This window comes from Gymnodraco acuticeps, unplaced genomic scaffold (genome assembly GCF_902827175.1).
Source record: "Gymnodraco acuticeps unplaced genomic scaffold, fGymAcu1.1, whole genome shotgun sequence".
NCBI classification, from domain to species: domain Eukaryota; kingdom Metazoa; phylum Chordata; class Actinopteri; order Perciformes; family Bathydraconidae; genus Gymnodraco; species Gymnodraco acuticeps.
In genome coordinates this window covers 79,708-100,041 of record NW_022989752.1, presented here as the reverse complement: position 1 = coordinate 100,041, position 20,334 = coordinate 79,708, and the positions used below count along the sequence as shown (strand labels likewise).

The following is a 20,334-nucleotide window of genomic DNA, read 5'->3' as shown; positions in this document are numbered from 1 at the left end:
CACCTAAGGGGAATCTTTGTAGAAACATAGAGCAGGCTACAGCAATGGCACATATTATACAATATGACAAATTCATTATAAAATAGGATGTTTGTCCTCAAGCTCAAGCCTTTGTTGTTAAAATGCCGGCACAAAACATCTTAGTCAGTGGAAAAAACATTGCTCGAGGCAAAACAAATCAACACGTGCCATGAGAATGCTGAGTAGTCAAACACATGCACATGCATTAATGTGCATATAAATAACACTACATTGACACACTCACACCAATAATAAAGCCTTAAGTTATTACTAACTGGTCCTTTGTAAATCTATTTTTGGCAACACACATTAGGGTTCATGAGCAAAAACTCAACATAGTAGAATCTATCAACAAGAAAAACACACACACACAACAGCATGCAAGGCAAAATGCTTACCGGACTCTTCTACAAAGGTTTGCATTATTAGAAGCAGCAAAAGAATGAGAAATAAAAGAGAAATACAAAAAAGGGAGGGCATTCAGAAAGTAGACAGCCATCAACATAAACTGCAATCATTAATACAGACAGATGAATCTGGCGTAGTAGTATGTACTCATCACACCACCTACACATTCCCCAGTATTCCTCATACCATGATGTGAACAGCAAATCCTGGCCTAGGTTTGCTGTGAAATAAGCTGTTAACCTGCATCAGCATGTCCCTCTTACAAGCCTGTGTATATATGCATAATTCATGCAGAATATGCAAAAATATTTCCATATAAACTAAGCTCATTCAGTCCAATAAATAGAAAACTAAGTTTCTAGATATGTCCAAAACCTCAAATCTGTCTGCTTGTCATTTTTGATATATTGATACATGCAGAAACCCAACGTCAAGAGGGAATCTTAATGATATTCAAATGGGCTGTTTTGAAATGTAGGTCTTACTTTGAAAATAACAGCCAAGACCTAAATGTTTCAGTCTGGGATAAAAGTTCTCCTGGATCACTTAAAGGAAAAGGAAGTAAAAGGAAACAAGCAGAAAGAAGCAGTTTGCTTTTAGAGGCCTGTTTACATTTGGCCTGTCTTCCTCTTTTCATTGGGACATTTTATTGTCCGTCCATAGCCAAGGTAACGCAAAGTAGCCAGGGACTCCGAGTGACTGAGTGACTTGTGTAATGTATGCATGAGGGTAAAGCTCTGCTCTGGCAAACGTGATGCTAATTTGAACTGGTCGAGGTGAATAAAGGTAATTGTGTAATCACGACTACAGGCCAGTCATTTTAATGTCCTGAGTTTGGTAAATATTCAGGTGACTACATTAGATTATTTTTAACTGATTGTTTCAGATGTCAAAAGAAAAAAGCAGCAGATTTTTAAAATAAGAAAACTGCAACCATCAAACATTGAATTATTAGTTCACTTGTTTCAAATTTTAAGGATGAATCCATGATGAGAGTTATTCTTAATGATTTAATGTTCATCGATCGACCGATCACAAACTACTCAACATGGCCAAAACCACTAATGTCTCCAATGTATTACGCACATGAACGCAAACACTACCAGCATGGAACATCCTTCACACCTGATCAGGTTAACGGAGCCAGTGGGTGAACACACAGAAGCTGGATTAAATTATTGAGTCTAGAAGATCAAATGACCACAAGCCATCTCACTGTACAGCAGACTGACACACAGGTCCATTGTGCCCACTTTCCTACCTGAATTATTCAAGACGGACACTCAAGCTAACTGTCCTCACTGAAGAAGAAAGGAATTGTGGGTAAGTGAGGGAGGCCAAACCCTGTTTTGGAGTCCTAATGCTGATAACAGACAATTTGAAGGAGATGTGTGCTTTGATGTGGACTCAATAACTGAGCTGCAACACTAAACGGACTACACAAGACAACACAGCTCAAATATCAGAAGCCCCAAAAATGGGCTGTATGGGTTTTAGTGTGGAACTAAAACTATCATATCAAACAGCTGAACTGACTCAAAAATACAGGGAGATGGATTGGTAATCAGTCTAAGGCTCAAACCAGACATACATAATGACATATTGTTGCATAGTGGCTTATTATAACCAAGGAGTTGTGTTGTCATAAAAAAGGCCCAACAAAACAATAAATTAAGCAAAACAAAACAGTCGGATAAAGTAGAATACAAATGTACAAAAGGAGGTTTAGCTCAGCAGAAACTAGAAAGACATGCACTGAAAAATCTTTACAAACAAAATATATCATGATATAATGCAGTTAAAGGAAGAAGAAGCAAAAGTGATTAGCACATGCACTTAACATCCATCTTAACACAGGCGTGTGTTAATATGATATCACCCCAATTCTGGCTTCATTGCACTGGCTTCCAGTTCGGTTCAGAATAGATTTTAAACTCCTTTTATTTGTCTTTAAAGCCCTAAATGGGCTGGCTCCTGCCTATATAGCCGAACTCCTCCATCGCTACACTCCAGGCAGAGCCTTAAGGTCGGCTGATCAGCTGCTGTTGATAGTGCCTAAGACCAGGCTTAAAACCCGAGGGCATCAAGCTTTTGCAGCGGCTGGCCCTAGGCTCTGGAATACTTTGCCCCTCCATGTGAGGTCGGCCCAGACCCTGTTTTATTTTTTAAATCAACACTTAAAACTCACTTTTTCTCTCTGGCTTTTGTTTAATTATCCATTTAGTTCTTTATTTTAAAATGTATAACATAACATAGGATTTCATAAAGTATTTTTAAAATAGTTTATACATTATTCGAATATAGGAATAAGATAGGATTATTTAAAATATAGTGCCTTATATTTCATATTTTCTCCCTTTAGACCCTTGCGGTTTATTCTTAAAAACCCTTACCCTTACCCACCCCTCATTTTCCCTCTGCTGGTCTATGGCCTTGTAGAGGGTAACGGGGTACAGAGTCGCTTAGATAAGCGGGGGAGTGCATCTGACGAAGAGATAGGTTGTTGTGCTCCCTCTCTCTGTTTCTTATCCTATATCTAATAGAACTGCTCGAGTCTTGATAGATTGAGTGGGGAAGTTCAGGAGATCTTTCTAGAGGGTTATCAAGAATAACTTTTATCCAATGACCTTCTCCCTCTCTGTCTGTGTCTGTGTATTCTCTTGTTCCGATTAACCCAGCCAAATCTTTTTTCTTGTTTTGTATCTATATCTACGTCGGGATCCGGAGTCGAGGCTGATCCTCTTGCTGTAGTCCTGTGTCTGGGATCCTCTATCCTGAGTTCTGGATTAAGTCGTGGACTTCGGGTCGTGGCTGAACCTGTCTCTGCGGTCCTGCCTTGGGTCTCGTCATGCTGCTTCCCTGATGGCTTCCACAGGATTGTAGCTGACATCGTGGATTCATCTTCTTATTACGGACACATGCATTTCCTAAACATTCGGTCTATATGCTGTAAAATGTAATATTTCTTCGATTTACACACGGCATCTATTGCACGTCTGTCCGTCCTGGGAGAGGGATCCCTCCTCTGTTGCTCTCCCTGAGGTTTCTCCCATTTTTTCCCCTTAAACTGTAGGTTTTCTCTGGAAGTTTTTCCTTGTACGATGTGAGGGTCTAAGGATAGAGGGTGTCGTTTTTCTCATACTGATATTCTGAACAATCTGTGCTGTTGTATTTGCTGTAAAGTGTCTCTACTGTAGGCTATTTTTATTTTATCTACAGCACTTTGGCTCAACCAAAAATCGTTTATAAATGTGCAATATAAATAAAACTTGATTTGATTTAATGAAAGCCAGCAGTGAGGTCAGAGCTACTCACCATAGGAGACGGGGACAGGGCGATGTTGCCTATGGAAGCTTTGAGCTCGTCGACCGAGGGCACCGCCGCGACATGATTTGACGGCAGCGGCTTGATCTTGATTTTGAATTTTTTCCTGTGGTCCTCCTCTCCTTCCGACTCATCAGAGGAAAAGAAGTGTGTCTTTTTGGTGGTGGGCGGTGGTGCAGAGTCAAGGAAAAAGCAAAGTTCCCTACCTTAAAACTGTCCAGGATTTACATGACCCAAATCACAATTTAATTGATATGTTTTTGTAATTTAACTTTGTTTACTTTCACGTTAGTATTCCATATTCCTAATCATTGTCCATACCGTATTTTAATGTTTAAATTATTGTCCTCCTGCTACAGAAACAAAAACAACCTCTTTGCAATTCTAGACACAAATACAAATATTGACTTCATTTTGGTGCCCACAGGCTGATAGTGTCTCTAAATCAAATACAATTTTCAACCCACTGAGGAGCTAATTGCAAAGTGATGAATACAGTATTGCCAGCATAACAAACAGAGCATCACCTCTGCTCAATATAAGTTGGCAGGCTGGTTAATCAGTGCATTGATCAGAGTGATATGTCCATGCTTCAGACAGGGGGTATGAGGCTTTTCTCAAACACTAATCTATGACTTCCTGTTGGAGTCTGATACACCAATGATTCATTGTAACAGTGTTACATGCTGCTCCTTCTAACTGATCTAGATCTTTGTTAATTCAATGTTTTTAAGCTTTGATAAGGACTCAAAACACATCCTCATCACTCTATTTCAAGTTGTTTTTTGACTTTGGAGATCCCTGTGAAACACAAGGAAATTATTTTTTAGATGCGACTCCACTGATTTGGAAACTCCAGCAGAATAGAGAGGCGAAGTCCCTCCCCTTCCGGGGGACCTCCATGGGACCTTATTTCGGAAAAAGTATGTATTGAAGTCAATGGAGAGAGAAATATTATCTTTTGATCCCGTTTGAATTGTGCCACAAATTACACATATGATGTTTGTCAATTTAAAAGATAATTTTGCAAGTCAAAAAAAATTAAAATGTGTTGTAACACTTTTTTTGTGTGAAACGCTCAATGAACTACATCTCCCGTCTCGCACCACACACCAAGACGGCCGTCACGTTAGCACATTTAACTTCTTTCTTTCAGAATGAGGCGGAAAGTATTAAAAGAGGTGAAAATCACCACAAGTCTGGGCATGTTGAGAGCTATTTTTCATAGTCTTATATTTCAACAGTTTTAAGACAAACTGTGACTTTTTTGACATGGAAATTGTTTTTTAAGATTGACAAACATCATATGTGTAATTCATGGCACAATTCAAACGGGATCGAAAGATACGTTTTCTCTCTCCATTGACTTCAATACATAATTTTTCCGAAATAAGGTCCCATGGGGCGGAAGTAGATGGACGTGACTTCGCCTCTCTATCGGAGAGAATGAGATTTACTACGCAAACTGATGTCAGTAGACTTAGTTCACAAATCCCGTACTAACAATGGAAGCGACCCACTTTTGTGACCCAACATAGCTTGGCTAGAAAATTAGACAAATTGACAAATGAAGCAGTGCAGAGGATATCTCCCTCTTCGGACTCCTCCTCAGGTCTGAGGCTGTAGCCTTCGTCGTCCACCTCAGGAGAGTTCTGGAACACAAAGTATAAATCTCTTTAGATGTTTGTTGGATGTTTTGAGTTACACGCTGCAATGAATTTAGTTGTATGCCGATAAAATACTAACAGACAAATAGCAGTTGGTTCAAGGAGTAACACAAGTTAATTAGGCATGAAACATGACCAAGTGCATATTGATAATGTCATAATCTCTAGCTAAAATCCATGTGAGAATAGATCAAACATTCAACCAGATATACAGTGCTACAGTATGTGGAACTACTTTTAAACATGCTTTGTCCACATTTAGTCAATAACACATTTTACAATAATATGGATAAACACTGTAAGGTCAATCAATGCAGATGAAAACAAAGCAGCAGTTGTGGAAACCAAGCTAAAAAGCTGTTTAGAATTACCATAAAATAATTGTCCTATTACTTACATATCTTTCCCAGTCAATATCTTCGTAGAAGCCATTAAGGGCCCCGTTAGCCTTTTTCTGAGACTGAGAGGAGAGAGAAACTTTGATTAAAACCCCAGCAGACAGAGAAGGTACAGTATATTCTGTGCCATAACTGGATGTGTGTCTTTGTTAGCTACTATTTAAGGAAACTACGGCGTAGCTAATACCGGCCTATAAACCCTGATCCTGTGTACTCTGGCTGTCATGTGAGACTGTTCCACAGTCGTCCTCTCACAGACCCTAATTTGTTCCCCGTTTCATCAGGCTGGTCACTAATGACCTAATAATGGCGATGATTAGTGTTATTATCCAACATGATGCAAATTGTCCAACAGTGCTGGATAATATTTCAGGACGTTGGTCTTTTCAAGCTTCACCAAAGGGCTCTTTAGTTTGGTGCATTTTTTGCTAATAAAAAGATAGTCAAAACAGCAACACTGAACGACACTTGAGTTTAAGAACGTACACTGATGCCTATAACCAGCCTAATCTCTAAACTCTAGTCTAGACTTAACTAGAAATTCATCTAATTAAAAAGGACTAGGGACTAGGGTTCAGTACCGATTCAACTTCCTGGGGTTCCTGGCAAGTATAAAGAACACAGAAAATAAAATGAACCTCACAATTAGCAGACTTGATTTCCTCCAGTAATATTCATGTCGAATTAAAGTTTACAAATATATGAATTGGCTGATATGTATTGCATTTGTTCTGTTACTTACGCCGCTGTCTCTGTCTGGGGACCCCCTGTGAGAGTTTAAAGAACCAGAGAGATGAAAGGAGAGCATGAAAGTCACTTCCCATATGAGCTCTTCATTTGAAAATCAAGTGCTTTGCCACAGTAATTAGTCAAGCCAAAATATTTGAAAAGCAGTATTCAATGAAAACCTTTTCACGCCACTTTACCCACACGCTAATTCACTCAAATGTCACAGCACACAAACATTTAGCAGCATGACATGTACGGCTTAAAAAACACCCCTGTAAAATGATCTTTGTTACAGAGGTTTTGCAAGCTCACTACAGTATGTGCTTTTTCCAACTGTTCAAAGCCTTATTTCAATCCTGCTTTATTTATATAATTTTTAACGAATCAGCCATGATATGTATAGTAAATATTTCAGCCAAGTGTAAAGAAGCAATTTCACAAGCAGTGTATATTTAAGGTATGCCTATTATTCTGTAAATCAATAATACCATATTCCACATAAGATCAATACTGGGAATTTACAGATTGATTAATACAATACAAAATCCACTGTAGCTCATAATTGACAGGTATACTCTGAAACTGTGCCTGTTCAATGGAAGCAGCCGTCTAACATTCATTTGACAAGACCTATACTTAATACTAATCCTGTAATGGCTCTTACGTATTTTCATTTCATCATTTCATTCTGCTGTAATGTACAGTATATGGACACTACTCAAATTCAGAGGTTTAAGCCAGCTCCACAGAACAGCCCCACTGTGAATACTTTCAACAGTCGAAGGACTAATGTGCTCTGTGTTCATACAGTGAAGGACTTACGTGGAGTCATTGTCCTTCTCTTTCTTCCGTATCCCAAAGGCCTTCCTGGTACGTTTTTTCAATCCTGAGAAAAAACAAGAGAAAAAAGGCGAATTAGAGACAGCAAGGGTATGACTAAAAGGTGGTGTATGTAGGTTGGTTAAAGGGTAGGTGGTGTCAGCTGCGCCTCATCTATCATCCAGGAGATTAAAGAGGACGTTTTTATGTATTATTGAGTGACTGGCTGCATCGCTGTCAAGGCAAACACTGTCTTTCAGAACTAAAAATGGGTTCACGGTAAACCCAGATGGACAGACAGCCTTGCAATTCTCAGGAATGAAATATCCAAAATGCCAAAATCAATGTGCTAAGAATTGAACAACACTTCAGGAGCTATGGTGCACACATCTGTTGTAGGACACACAGCTGTAAATATACAAAACTTCAATCAATAATGCCAACAAAAGTGGGAGACGTCATTGACACGTAACTACTCGGCGGATAATTTCACTAATGGAGCTCACTGACTGAAAGTACCGATAATGACTGTGTTGTTGAGCAACAAGTGAGAGAGGTAGGTTAAGAAACGGTTTAGAAGATTTAAGGAATAAAGTCTTGAATGCAAATTCTGGACTTTAAAAAAGGCAATTAATTGTATTCTGTAAGGAAATGGATGGTATGAACATCCAAAACTATTTGTGTAGAAACAACCTTACAAATAAAAAAAATAAAAAATTCTCTTCTCCTTATTTTACACTCCATTTTCTATCAGTGAAAGATTTGCAGATTTTGTGTGTTTGTTCTAGCTTTTGGCATCATCTTTCTTATCGTTTTGCTGCACTGTCATGGATGTACTGAAGTGATAACAGAAGTTTACAGCAAATATTTAAAAAAAAATAAGTTAAGATGGAGCTATTGATCCCTGTAGGGAAATCCCCCCAAATACCATTGTTTTGAACTGGAGCAATGCATTTTAGTACTATAGTACTATTAAATGCTGTGGTCTGATCCCACTCCTTTCATTCACACAGTAAGTGTGGTTATACGTCTATAGCTTCATGTTTAAAAAAGAAATACTCAATCATGTACTATTTCATTCAAAGGAGTTCAATCACAATACAAATCTAGTTTATTCCAGCTTCACTACATTAATTTTATGAATTGTACTGTACACATATGTCAAACAACAATTTTTTAAATGCTCCAGCTTATTCTTACCCAAGATGAAAGCCCAGTTGTCCCCCTCCATTTTTATCTAAGAATACCTCGACTCTCATTCTTCCTCGCCTGGTTGTGAACTCATCACATCATCTCATGAACAACCTAGCTCCTCCTTACACCACAGACAAGTTCACACTGAGCCTTAGAGCAGGAACCTGATGCTCTCACTAACACGCTAACACGCTAACACGCTAACACACACACACACACACACACACACACACACACACACACACACACACACACACACACACACACACACACACACACACACACACACACACACACACACACACACACACACACACACACACACACACACACACACACACACACACACACACACACACACACACACACACACACACACACACACACACACACACACACACACACACCACACACACACACACACACACACACACACACACACACACACACACACACACACACACACACACACACACACACACACACGATCCTGTTCTTGATCTGTGTCTGGTACTCAAATTCAACGGCAGAGACTTCACTCATAAATAAAAGACAAATGTCATAATTTATTTCATTTGATGCAATTTTTTTACTACTCAAATATTTTCACGGTGTTTTCCACCTTGCTTGCACACGACCATTGTGAACAACATCTCCAACTTTAGAGAAAAATAACATTACATAAACATACATAAATATAGAACGACGGCACATTCCCAAAATACAGGCTTGTCCCTGCACAAAGATATGCACACACGTCCTCTCAGAGCATACGGGGACACATGCACTCACCTCAAGAAAAAAGCCTGATGAATATTTATGGGAGAAGATCAGGTGTTTGGAAACATCATCTGCTTTATATCAGCAACCAAAGTTATCCGAGCCATTCAATACATGCCAAAGAGCAATACCTTCCAGTATTTGCGTGAGGAAAAAACGTATTTATGGAGATTGCTGGAACTGTCATACAGTTTGTGTGGGTCTGAGTATGTGTTGTTTGGACATTCTGTTGTATATTACAGAAACAAAGAAATGTGCACACAGACAGACACCTCTTCATAACTGAGACCAAGTGTTGTGCCTCAAACTAATGAAGGACTCATTCCTGTAAGGCCAGACTAAAGATTGTCTTCTTTTATTCTATGGTTTGACGGCTTCCCTCTCTCTGATCCTGGTGAGGCATCTATCTGAGGTCGCTGTTAGAGGATACTGTGTGCTCTCTCTCAGGCTGTAGCGTAGTAGAGAATGGGAGCTTTAATTTTTCCTTCAACAGCTGTTCTGCAAAGCCAACAATGTATAACACATTAGTTTAAGTTTATATCGTTGTTTTTTTCACTTAAGTTTATTAATGATAATGATAGGGTTGACTAATGACTAATGATAATCATCAACGGCACAGCAGTGAAGACTACAGACAGCACCAAGTTCCTGGGGGTGCATATCACAAGCAGTCTGACCTGGTCCACTCACACTACATCACTATTTAAGAAGGCACAGCAGCGCCTACACTTCCTGCGCAGGTTGAGAAGAGCACAGCTCTTCCCTCCCATCCTCACCACGTTCTACAGAGGAACCATAGAGAGCGTGCTGACCAGCGGCATCTCCATCTGGTCGAGAGACTGCAACGCCAAAGACTGGAAGTCTCTGCAGAGAGTGGTCAGGACAGCAGAGAAGATCATCGGAGTTTCTCTCCCTCCCATCAGAGACACCGCTCAGAAACGCTCCCTGACAAAAGCCCAGAACATTTTGAAAGACCCCACTCATCCTCACCATGCTCTGTTCTCCCTGCTGCACTCCGGCAAGAGGTTCTGCAGCATTAAGAGCAGAACAGCCAGATTCTGTAATAGCGTTTTCCCCCAAGCCATCAGACTGCTGAACAGCAAGTAGACCAGTAACATAAAGATTACATTACGCTGTGTAAAGCGCACATATTTTCTATATAGTATGTCTATTTTATTTATATGTATAGTAAGTCTTTATATTTTAAACACACACTTTATCTTTAATTTTATCAGCACCACGTCACTATTATTTATTTATATGTACAATTTTAGCAAGTTTTTATATTGTCCTGTTCCTGTAAGCCAGTACAACGAAATTTCGTTTTAATAGTACACTCTGTGTCTTGTTGAAATGACAATAAAGTATGTCTAAGTCTTAATTTATAATGATGCCACTGAAAAGCCCAACATTTTAAATGTCTTCACACTGACATGATGTTTCAGATTTAAATTGATGTCTTTCTAGATTTCTTGCCTCTCTGTTGCCCTCTTTTCCACTTTAGGAATAATTCCCTCTCCTGTAAATCGCCCCCAGTCAAGAGCTGCCAGGTTTACAGCTGTGTTAATGAAAGAGTATTTTCTTTGAACGGGACGGGGTGCACATGGCAGCTGTACCCTGGCTACAGCATCCTGCTGGGATGGGATTAAATTAATTAATCCATGGGATTAAAATCTGCATAATTATTTCACTTTTAACTTGTTTTATTGTTTGTTTCTCTTGTCTTGTGGGTCCATTGAGTATCGTTTAACTTAATGGCACTGAAACACTTGATAGACTGCTTAAAGATAGAAAAAAAACAGGCCTAGGTGCAGCAATTGACAAGAGCTCTTTTCCTGCATATCTGTCCTTAAGGTGCCCTTTCATAAAGTGTACATCTTTTTTTCATTTTCTTCTGTTCTATTTGGCTATGCAGTTTGGCATAACTAAAACTAATGAAACACATAAGGTAACCTTAATCTTCAGATCATTCAAAGGTCTAATGTTGCAGTCTCTCTGTATACAAACATTTCAAACACAGAACAAGACCATAGCAGAAATGGAATCCATTCATGAGCTAACTGACCAGCGTAATTAAAAAATTAGGCAATAAATGACCATCCCAATTTTAGAGAGCAGCAGGATCTAAATCTGATTGGATGACATTGACGTGAAAGAATACATGAGTCCGTATGGCTAGTGTTAATTAACGTGAAATAACACAGTGTGCCACACACACAGCTTTAATGACTTAATGGCTTCCGTTCAGAGAGATGCTAGCACAAGTGCTAACATAATTAGTGGTCTCTTCTCAAGACACAGTAATGTAATTGTAGGGAAAGCCAAAGGACATAAAGCCAAGCAGGAAAGGACACTGCCAAAACAAAACAACAGCAACGGTACACTGACCAACACATTCAGACATTTTGCTTCCAAGACACATACATGTCCAGTTTTTCTTTCTGTGGGACTACATTTCTAGAGCTTTATTTTCAACATTTTGTTTATCTGGTCTCTGAAAATAATGTATAATGTAAGGTTGAGAATAATCTCAAAAGTGTGGAAAGCTAACTTTGGAAAGGGTCCCACGAAGTGAAAACAAACTCACAAGAGGAGGAACATCGCTCACAGCAGCAGTGTGTTATTATCATAACTGTGAGGTCCACCCTTCGACCTACAGGAAGAGGTTAGGTCTAACACTGGCTTTAATCAAATATACCATCTTGAAACAGCAATTATACCTCTTTCCCATTATTCATTTGGAGTGCATGTGCACGTGCACGTGCACGTGCACAAGAGCTTGTTTCAAGCCTGACATAAGAATCAACTTAGAAAGGACATCAAAGATTTGAAAGCTACCAAAATTGTAAATCTACACCAGTTTTGGTTAAAATTCTGACATGTAATTAAATATTAATTTAGATAAGAGAGCATTTTACGTCCTTTTTTAAACATGAAAACTGAAAACATTTTCTAAATCTAATTTAGTGCCTGAATAATTTACATTTCCCATGGATGGAAAAAAAATGTTAGTGGTTATATTCCTGTGTAGTATGCATGTCAGAGCATGCTCAGGAGGGAGAACAACTTGTTCACGAGCCGGTGCGTTGTTGCGGTTGTTGTTGGTATTGAGTCAAGCTGTTGACTAAGATCCACTGGCAGGCAGGTTAGCAGACAAGGAGACAAGTAATTAGTAGAACAGGACGAAGGCTGGCGGGCAAATATATGAGCAGACAGTACAAAACAATCTGCAAACAAGACAGGCTGTAAAAAACTGTAGTGACAGGGAGACAGCGTGCACCCAGACAGGCAGACTGGCATACGGTAGACGAATGCAGAGACAGACAGGCATGTTGCAAACGGGAGCTTTAAAAGGCATTTGGAGTGACTCATCCATCTTCCTGGCCCTGAGAGGCAGGAAGAGGAGGCAGGTGAAGAGAGAAAGGCTGCTGGCAGATACACTTACAATGACCTCGCAATGGCAGAAACAAATGCTCTAATATCAGGAGGAGACACGTGATGTGCAGATATGAGAAAGCTACCTCCATCTTATTTCATGCAGACCTGAGCAGAGCTGAAAAACTAAAGAGATTTAACACTGAAATGTATTATTGAAAGAAGAAGCGCAGACTAATTATTTGCTCTGGATGTGCTAACAAAAAATATATGCTTCTTTTCAGCAGCTTCAACATCATGTCTACAAGACAGTAAGTCTCTGTATTTCACTTTGACTCATGGCATAGACACAAACAACGTTTAATAAAATGTACCACAAACAATGCCGTGCAGGTCACAACATATCTCCTAGCACAGGAAGGAAGAGAGCCATTTACTCAATCTCCCCCACCTACTTTTTCCCTGCTCAGGATTTAAGTCACAACTTCCTATAAGCTTCCTGCCTCTCTAACATAAAGATGGGAAGGGGAATCTTACAGAAGAGGCCACTCGAAGAAGAGCTGTGTTTGCAAATATCTTCTGTCTCATTAGCTGACCGCACAAACAGAAAGCTGGGAGGGAATGGCCATCGCCAGCCATCATCTTCAACCTCACTGTGTGTTTCAGTGTGGCAGAGAGAACACAAAGAGAGGGCGTCAGTTTGCCGTTGTGCTTGTAGATACTAAATTTAGACCTGGACTATACTGTCCAGGTGGGTGCACTAACTGGAACATAACGTATCCAACGTATACACAAACGCACAATAGAAATGTGACGGTTCATGTTTGTTTGGTTGCTCCTTTGGTGGAAAAGAGATGTTTCATCGAGTGACGTCACAGACTCCTAAGAAAAGTGGGTCAGGGCCAGAAACCATATAGCAGCATGCCGGCAGTACAAGGATGAACAAAAGATGTTGATAATGCCAAGAGGGTGGTGATGCATCCATCTGTGCAATCACTCTGTTTCAATTCTATAGCTAATTTGTCTGTTTATGCTCATTTGATTTAGATAAATATAACAACTATTGCTTAAAGATAGATTAGCCAGTTGAAAAAAAGGTTATTCAGCACCAACGTACAACTTTCAATACATTTCATGTCCTTTTTAAACAAAAATGCTTACTCTACTCCTTTTTCTTGAATGTGACAGCTTTTGTTTGAAAAAAAGAAACATTACAGTCAAATTGTGCTCTGGTAAATGTTCTTATACAGACAAAGCAATTTAAAAAAGTAAACTTAACAATCACAAATAGCAAGCCTGACTGAGAACAGTAAATACTAATCACATTCCCAAGTTGTCCAACAATCATCATTTCACTACGGCATAAGATTAATGCCACATATTATTGGCTGTAAGATGATCTGCACGTTTCTGTCCATCTTTCCTTCTGTCCCCCTCTCTTCATCCTTTCCCCTCACCATCCTTACTCCTTTCTCTATAAACAGACAGCTCTCATGGTTCCCATCCCAAGGCTTCAAATAGCCTCTACCAAGGACTGTGTGGTAAATGACCCTGCTGCTGGGCCAACAAAGTGGCTTTTAACATGGATTTTTGCCACAAAGACATTGAGAGAAGATGTATTTTCACTCGTCCCTCCATTTATTGACATAAGATTTCATAGATCAGAGAGGAGGATACGGGAACTATAAGACAGAAAATTAATGTTTTATTCCTATAAGATAATGTGATTCATTATCAAGCCAAGAGTTGACGCGTTCGTTTGCAAGATCGAATTTAAGATACATGCTGTGAAAGTTAAAGAGCAGCAGGGATCAGTGCTTTGAGATCTTTTAAAAATATTTTTGACATTTTTAGTGCCGTCTGTTGCACATTCACAGACTCTAAGAGTAATTCTAAACTTGACACTAACAGCATGGTTGCCTGGTTATCCTTCTGGTTATTCTCCGCATTGGGATATTTTTTTAAAAAAATCCTCCGGAGCAGAGAGAGGAGCTGTGGATTATTGTTATTGATTAATGCATCAGTGTTTCTTATGCTGCGTTCACACCGGACGCAATGCGAATATTCGCTTCGCTCTAACGGCCCTTACACACGGCGGCGTGCGTTATCGCTTGCCGGCGGGGGGGTCTGAAACTCGACCAACAACCAATCACATGAATCTCCTGCCCCAGACACCCAAGCACGCGGTTTGATTGGCTAGAGCTTGTACTGGCATATGATTTGATTGGCTGACGCCTCCGTCGAAGCGTCAAAAGTAGAACATTGCTCTACTTTTGCAGCGAGCACCGCGAGAGAAGCTACGCTTTGCTCCCACAATGCAGTTCGGCGAATCGTGACGTCACCCCATTCAAAGTGAATGGGCAGAAGCGTTGAAGCGGCAACGCACGCCGCCGCCGTGTGTAGGGGCCGTAACTGCTCCTATCGCATCGCTCTAAACGCTCGAGTTTCACCGCGGCTGTCAGCTGTGTTTATTCAAACAAGACGCGCTAGCTCGGGAGCTACAACTACAACAAAAATGAACATAATTTACCGTGATTAAATTGTAATTCCTAGTTTCTAAATGATGCCGAAGTAACAACATTCTGATACCGGTTAGTAAAAACCATGAATTAATGCTTGACAAGTCTGCAGACAAGACGGCAGGCGAAAAACCTATTAAAATGCTTGTTTTCTGAATGAAGATTGGGTCGACCAGGCTAAGCTAACGTTGTATATGCTCCGTCCACACTCATAACAACGGCCTACAGACATAAATAAACCAGCGACTGTATTCGCCATGACACAGACAGTCTGTGGTTTGCACTTGTTTAACATTTGTCAAGTTTCTGAACAGCTGTGAGCTCTGTGTGCTAACTGCTAACAGCTAACGGCTGATGTTTTCTGGTTGAACGTCAGTGACGGCAGGCTGAGATCCTCACCGCTGATCGTCACGCGAATATGACGCTCTAGTTGAAAAAATTGAACTCGAGAGTTTGTCGCGGCCCCCTTCAATCGCCTCAATCGCGCCGCGGAATTCGCGTCCACCGCTTCATGCTTGCAGTCGGAGCTAATTCGCGTCTGTCCGCGTCTCTGCATTGACTTTACATGTAATCGCGCTGCCCCCAAACATCGCATCGCGTCGCGTCCGGTGTGAACGCAGCATTAGGGTCAAAAACACTAAACTCACAACTTAAAATGAAAGCGTTGTTTATTTAATAAAAGAGCACATGTTCAATGTGAAAAGTGACAGTAGATATAGATTAGTTGCAATTTGGTGCTATATGTATATAAAAAAAAAAAAACACCTTGAATTTCAGGGGGGGCGCTGGGCTCCAAGACAATGGTAGGGGAAACACTGCATCCATACGATAAAGAACTATAGCGGATAACACCCGTTTCGTCTCCGTGTGGCCTTAAAGATGGCATATAGTTGACAGGCAACACTTTTTCAAACAAGCTCCTTCAAATGTCTCCAGACAATCAGTGTGTGCATGGTTGTTGAGTAAAGTTGTCAAACCCCCGATAGGCCCCTGACTGTTCCCTGGAGACGACTCCCCAGCTATTTTAGTCATGTCCGCCTATCAAACCAGATCACCATAGACGCCACTGACAGGAAGTAAAAATTATTTTCTCCCATCCACATTTCTCTGACAGTACCCAGAAATGTCATCTGCAGCCGCCCAGCCAGAACCATTAGCATAGGAATATGCATCAGCAAGGCAAGAAAGATATCCTCTTTTTTTACGCAGCTGCATTTCATTGTTATTTTTACATGGCACATTGGCTTGGGCGTGGAAATGACATTCAACATTCAGTTCAGCTAGACCAGTAGTCCTTCCACGGATGCTGCAGAGAAGTAAAGCTATCAGTCTTATTTGGATGCCTTCTCCCAAAATGTACACTTTGTGCACATTGTCCTCTTTCACTAGCGTGCTGTGTGCTCGTGAAAGAGACTGCTGTCCCTCCTCCATTGGGAAAATGATTCTAGTCTTGTACATGTTTTCCTAAAGATGCATAATACTATTGTAAAATCGCTAAATAAAGTCACAGATAAAGGTGTTGAATTTGATCACCCCCGCAACTGCACAATAAAGGAAAAGAGTGGAGAAAACACTTTGATGGTTGTAAGATGAGAGAATTAAGTGTTATTTACTGCATAACAAAAACCTGAAGATTGTCTTCTTGAAGACAATTGGACAGAAATGATTTATTGTGTCAGTTTAAGCCTGCTTTGGGACAGCAAGGCCACATATGATGTCAGAAAGAGTGATATGGTCTGGTTTTGAAGATTGTTTCTGTCCATGTTTTAGCTTTTGGCCACCAACAACAAATAACTAATGTAGAATACTGTGTGAGTGATTTGCGACCTAGGGATCCTGACAAGTTCACGTTTTACATTTCTATCCCTGCTTTATAATCATTATTTTAGAAACATTATTCCAGCGTGATCAAAAGGTGGTTGCTTGGAAATTCAAAGACATGTTGTTATATGATGCAACACATCTGCAAATATATTACACTGGATAAAGTATGAATACTTCAAAGGCCTTGGGTTTACATTTAGTGGAATTTCAGACTACTTCAGCCTTGTCTTACTTACACATAACAAAGACCCTGTTGTAGTTCATGTAAAATGTAGTTTTCTGAGTACCGACCGTGTCTAACAGGCAGATGCATTAATGTCTGACAAATTCAACTGAACATATTTGGGTTTTGAATTGACACAATAAGAAAATTAAAGACATCACCTTGGCCATTTTTACTGTTCTGACATTTTGAAAATAATTGGCAGCTTAGTGGATGATATCAATAATTGTTAGTTGCAGCCCTTTACCAAAAGCAAGGCTGTTATATGCCTGATATGACTGTTGACCTTTAAGCAAATGCAATTTAAATGTTTCCTTTTATCCGCTTGTTTTTGGCTCAGGAGTAAAACAGCAAGGATCTTTATGATCGCTCTTCTCATATGAAGAGCATAAGAAAGGGGGGTGGAGTTGCTATTCTGTTCAATGATTCCCTTCAATGCAGGAAGACATCGTATGGAAACTTTGATTATTTTGAATATGTGGCCCTTCAGCTGAAATGCTCCTCTCGAGCTCTGTTCCTAAATATCTATAGACCACCCAAATACTGTGCAAGCTTTTTTGATGACTTTACTGAACTCTATAGTGTGTATTGACTTTGACCGTCTAGTCATTGTTGGTGATTTTAACACCCATGTTGACAACCCCCAGGACAGAGGGGCTAAAGAACTGTTTTGTGTTCTTGATAGCTATGGACTGACTCAGCATGTGACGGAGCCCACGCACAATAAGGGGCACACTCTGGACTTAATTATCTCAAAGGGTCTGAATATATCTAAGGTTGTGGTGACTGATGTTGCACTCTCTGACCATTCCTGTGTTTTCTTTGAGAGCTCTATTTCTGTTCACAAAAATGTTCAAAAAGAGGTAACCACAAAGCGATATTTAACTGAAAATACTAGGGAAATGTTTACTCAGAATTTTTCTTCCACACTTGCCCCTGCTAACATCTCAGTAAATGAGCTAGTAGATCATTTTAATTCAAAAAATTAAAAATGTTATAGATGCCATTGCTCCAACTCAGGTAAAGGAAGTGTCTGGCAAGAAAATATCTCCATGGAGAAAGGCCATGAGCGTGAACACAGAAAAAAGAGAATGTCAAAAAGCTAAACGCAGGTGGCGAAAAACAAAACTCCAGGTTCACTTTGAAATCTATAAAGAGAGACTTGGCCTTTATAATTTGGAATTGAAAAACGCACGACAATCGTTCTTCTCTGACATCATTACCAAAAACAAAAACAACGCACGTGCCTTGTTTGCTACCGTCGACAGACTAACTAACCCCCCAGTGTCAGTAGCCTCTGAATTTCTATCCACCAGGGCGTGCAATGATTTTGCCTTTTTCACTGACAAAATTCAGAAAATCAGACAAGCAGTCAGTGCCTCTGCATCAGGAACAGCAAATGTGTTGTCTCTGTGTCCACTTAACATCAATTCAAACACCATGACACAATTCCATCAGATTAATGATAAAAACCTAGAGGACATTATACAACTTCTGAAATCCTCCTCCTGCTGCCTTGATATTATTCCAACAGGATTTTTTAAAGATGTTTTGCCTTGCATGGCCTCAGATCTACTTCATATAGTAAACAAATCTCTTCACTCAGGTATTTTTCCACAGGCCCTGAAAACTGCAGTCATTAAACCGCTCTTAAAAAGAATAATCTAGATGCTTCAGTAATGAACAATTACAGGCCCATATCAAACCTCCCATTTCTAGGTAAAATCATTGAAAAAGTTGTTTTTTCAACAGTTGAGTAATTTCTTGCATTTAAATAACTGTTTCGATGTGTTCCAGTCAGGCTTTTGTCCAAACCACAGCACTGAGACTGCTCTTGTAAAGGTCTTTAATGACATCCACTTAAACACAGACAGTGGCAGAACTTCAGTGTTAGTATTATTAGATCTCAGTGCTGCGTTTGACACTGTTGACCACAGCATATTACTAGACCGACTGGAAAACTGGGTGGGACTTTCGGAAACAGTTCTAAAATGGTTTGAATCCTATTTAAAGGACAGAAACAACTTTGTTTCTATAGGTAAATACACATCTGAGTTGACAAATATGACATGTGGGGTTCCTCAAGGCTCCATCTTGGGGCCTCTTCTCTTTAACATCTACATGCTACCACTGGCTCAGATAATGAAGAACAACAAAATAAGTTACCAGAGCTATGCAGATGACACACACATTTACGTAACAATTTCACCAGGAGACTATGCTCCAATTCAAACACTGAGTAAGTGCATTGAACAAATCAATGACTGGATGTGTCAGAACTTTCTCCAATTAAACAAAGATAAAACTGAGGGTAATGGTTTTTGGAGCCAAGTCAGAACGTATAAAAGTTAGCGCTGAGCTTCAGTCTGCAATGTTCAAAACAACAGATAAAGCCAGAAATCTAGGTGTAGTCATGGACTCTGACCTGAGTTTCAACAGTCACATTAAAACAGTTACTAAATCAGCCTACTATCACCTAAAGAATATATCTAGGATTAAAAGACTAATGTCACAGCAGGATTTGGAAAACTTGTCCATGCTTTTATCTTCAGTAGACTCGACTACTGCAATGGTGTCTTCACAGGTCTCACTAAAAAATCTATTAGGAAGCTGCAGCTGATTCAGAACGCCGCTGCTCGAGTCCTCACTAACACTAAGAAAGTGGATCACATCACTCCTGTTCTGAAGTCTTTACACTGGCTTCCTGTGTGTCAAAGAATAGATTTCAAAATACTGCTGCTGGTTTATAAAGCACTGAATGGTTTAGGCCCAAAATACATTTCTGACCTCCTGCTAAATGATGAACCATCCAGATCTCTCAGGTCTTCAGGGACTGGTCAGCTTTCTGTCCCCAGAGTCAGAACTAAACACGGTAAAGCAGCGTTCAGTTATTATGCTCCAAATATCTGGAACAAACTCCCAGAAACCTGCAGGTCCGCTGCAACTCTGACTACTTTTAAATCCAGGCTGAAGACTTTTCTTTTTGTCGCTGCTTTTAATTGAACTATTCATATCTTAAACTGCACTGTAACTTTGATCCATGTACTTTTTCT

At 39.9% G+C, this 20,334-nt stretch overlaps 1 protein-coding gene across 5 annotated transcripts in view; it reads right to left on the bottom strand.

Annotated features, from left to right (window-relative positions):
• sgip1a (SH3GL interacting endocytic adaptor 1a) overlaps positions 1 to 20,334 on the bottom strand; it is a 92,558-nt gene that overhangs the window by 22,706 nt on the left and 49,518 nt on the right. For 3 of the 5 annotated variants that reach the window (XM_034210317.1, XM_034210286.1, XM_034210308.1), the window contains 6 exons: positions 7,370 to 7,433; positions 6,561 to 6,585; positions 5,818 to 5,880; positions 5,342 to 5,405; positions 3,745 to 3,923; positions 420 to 428 (listed from right to left, as the gene is read on the bottom strand). In XM_034210317.1, coding sequence (XP_034066208.1) covers positions 420 to 428; positions 3,745 to 3,923; positions 5,342 to 5,405; positions 5,818 to 5,880; positions 6,561 to 6,585; positions 7,370 to 7,433 — 404 coding nt within the window. The remainder of the gene's footprint in view (positions 1 to 419; positions 429 to 3,744; positions 3,924 to 5,341; positions 5,406 to 5,817; positions 5,881 to 6,560; positions 6,586 to 7,369; positions 7,434 to 20,334) is intronic. The other 2 variants (XM_034210296.1, XM_034210302.1) reach the window with 1 other exon arrangement.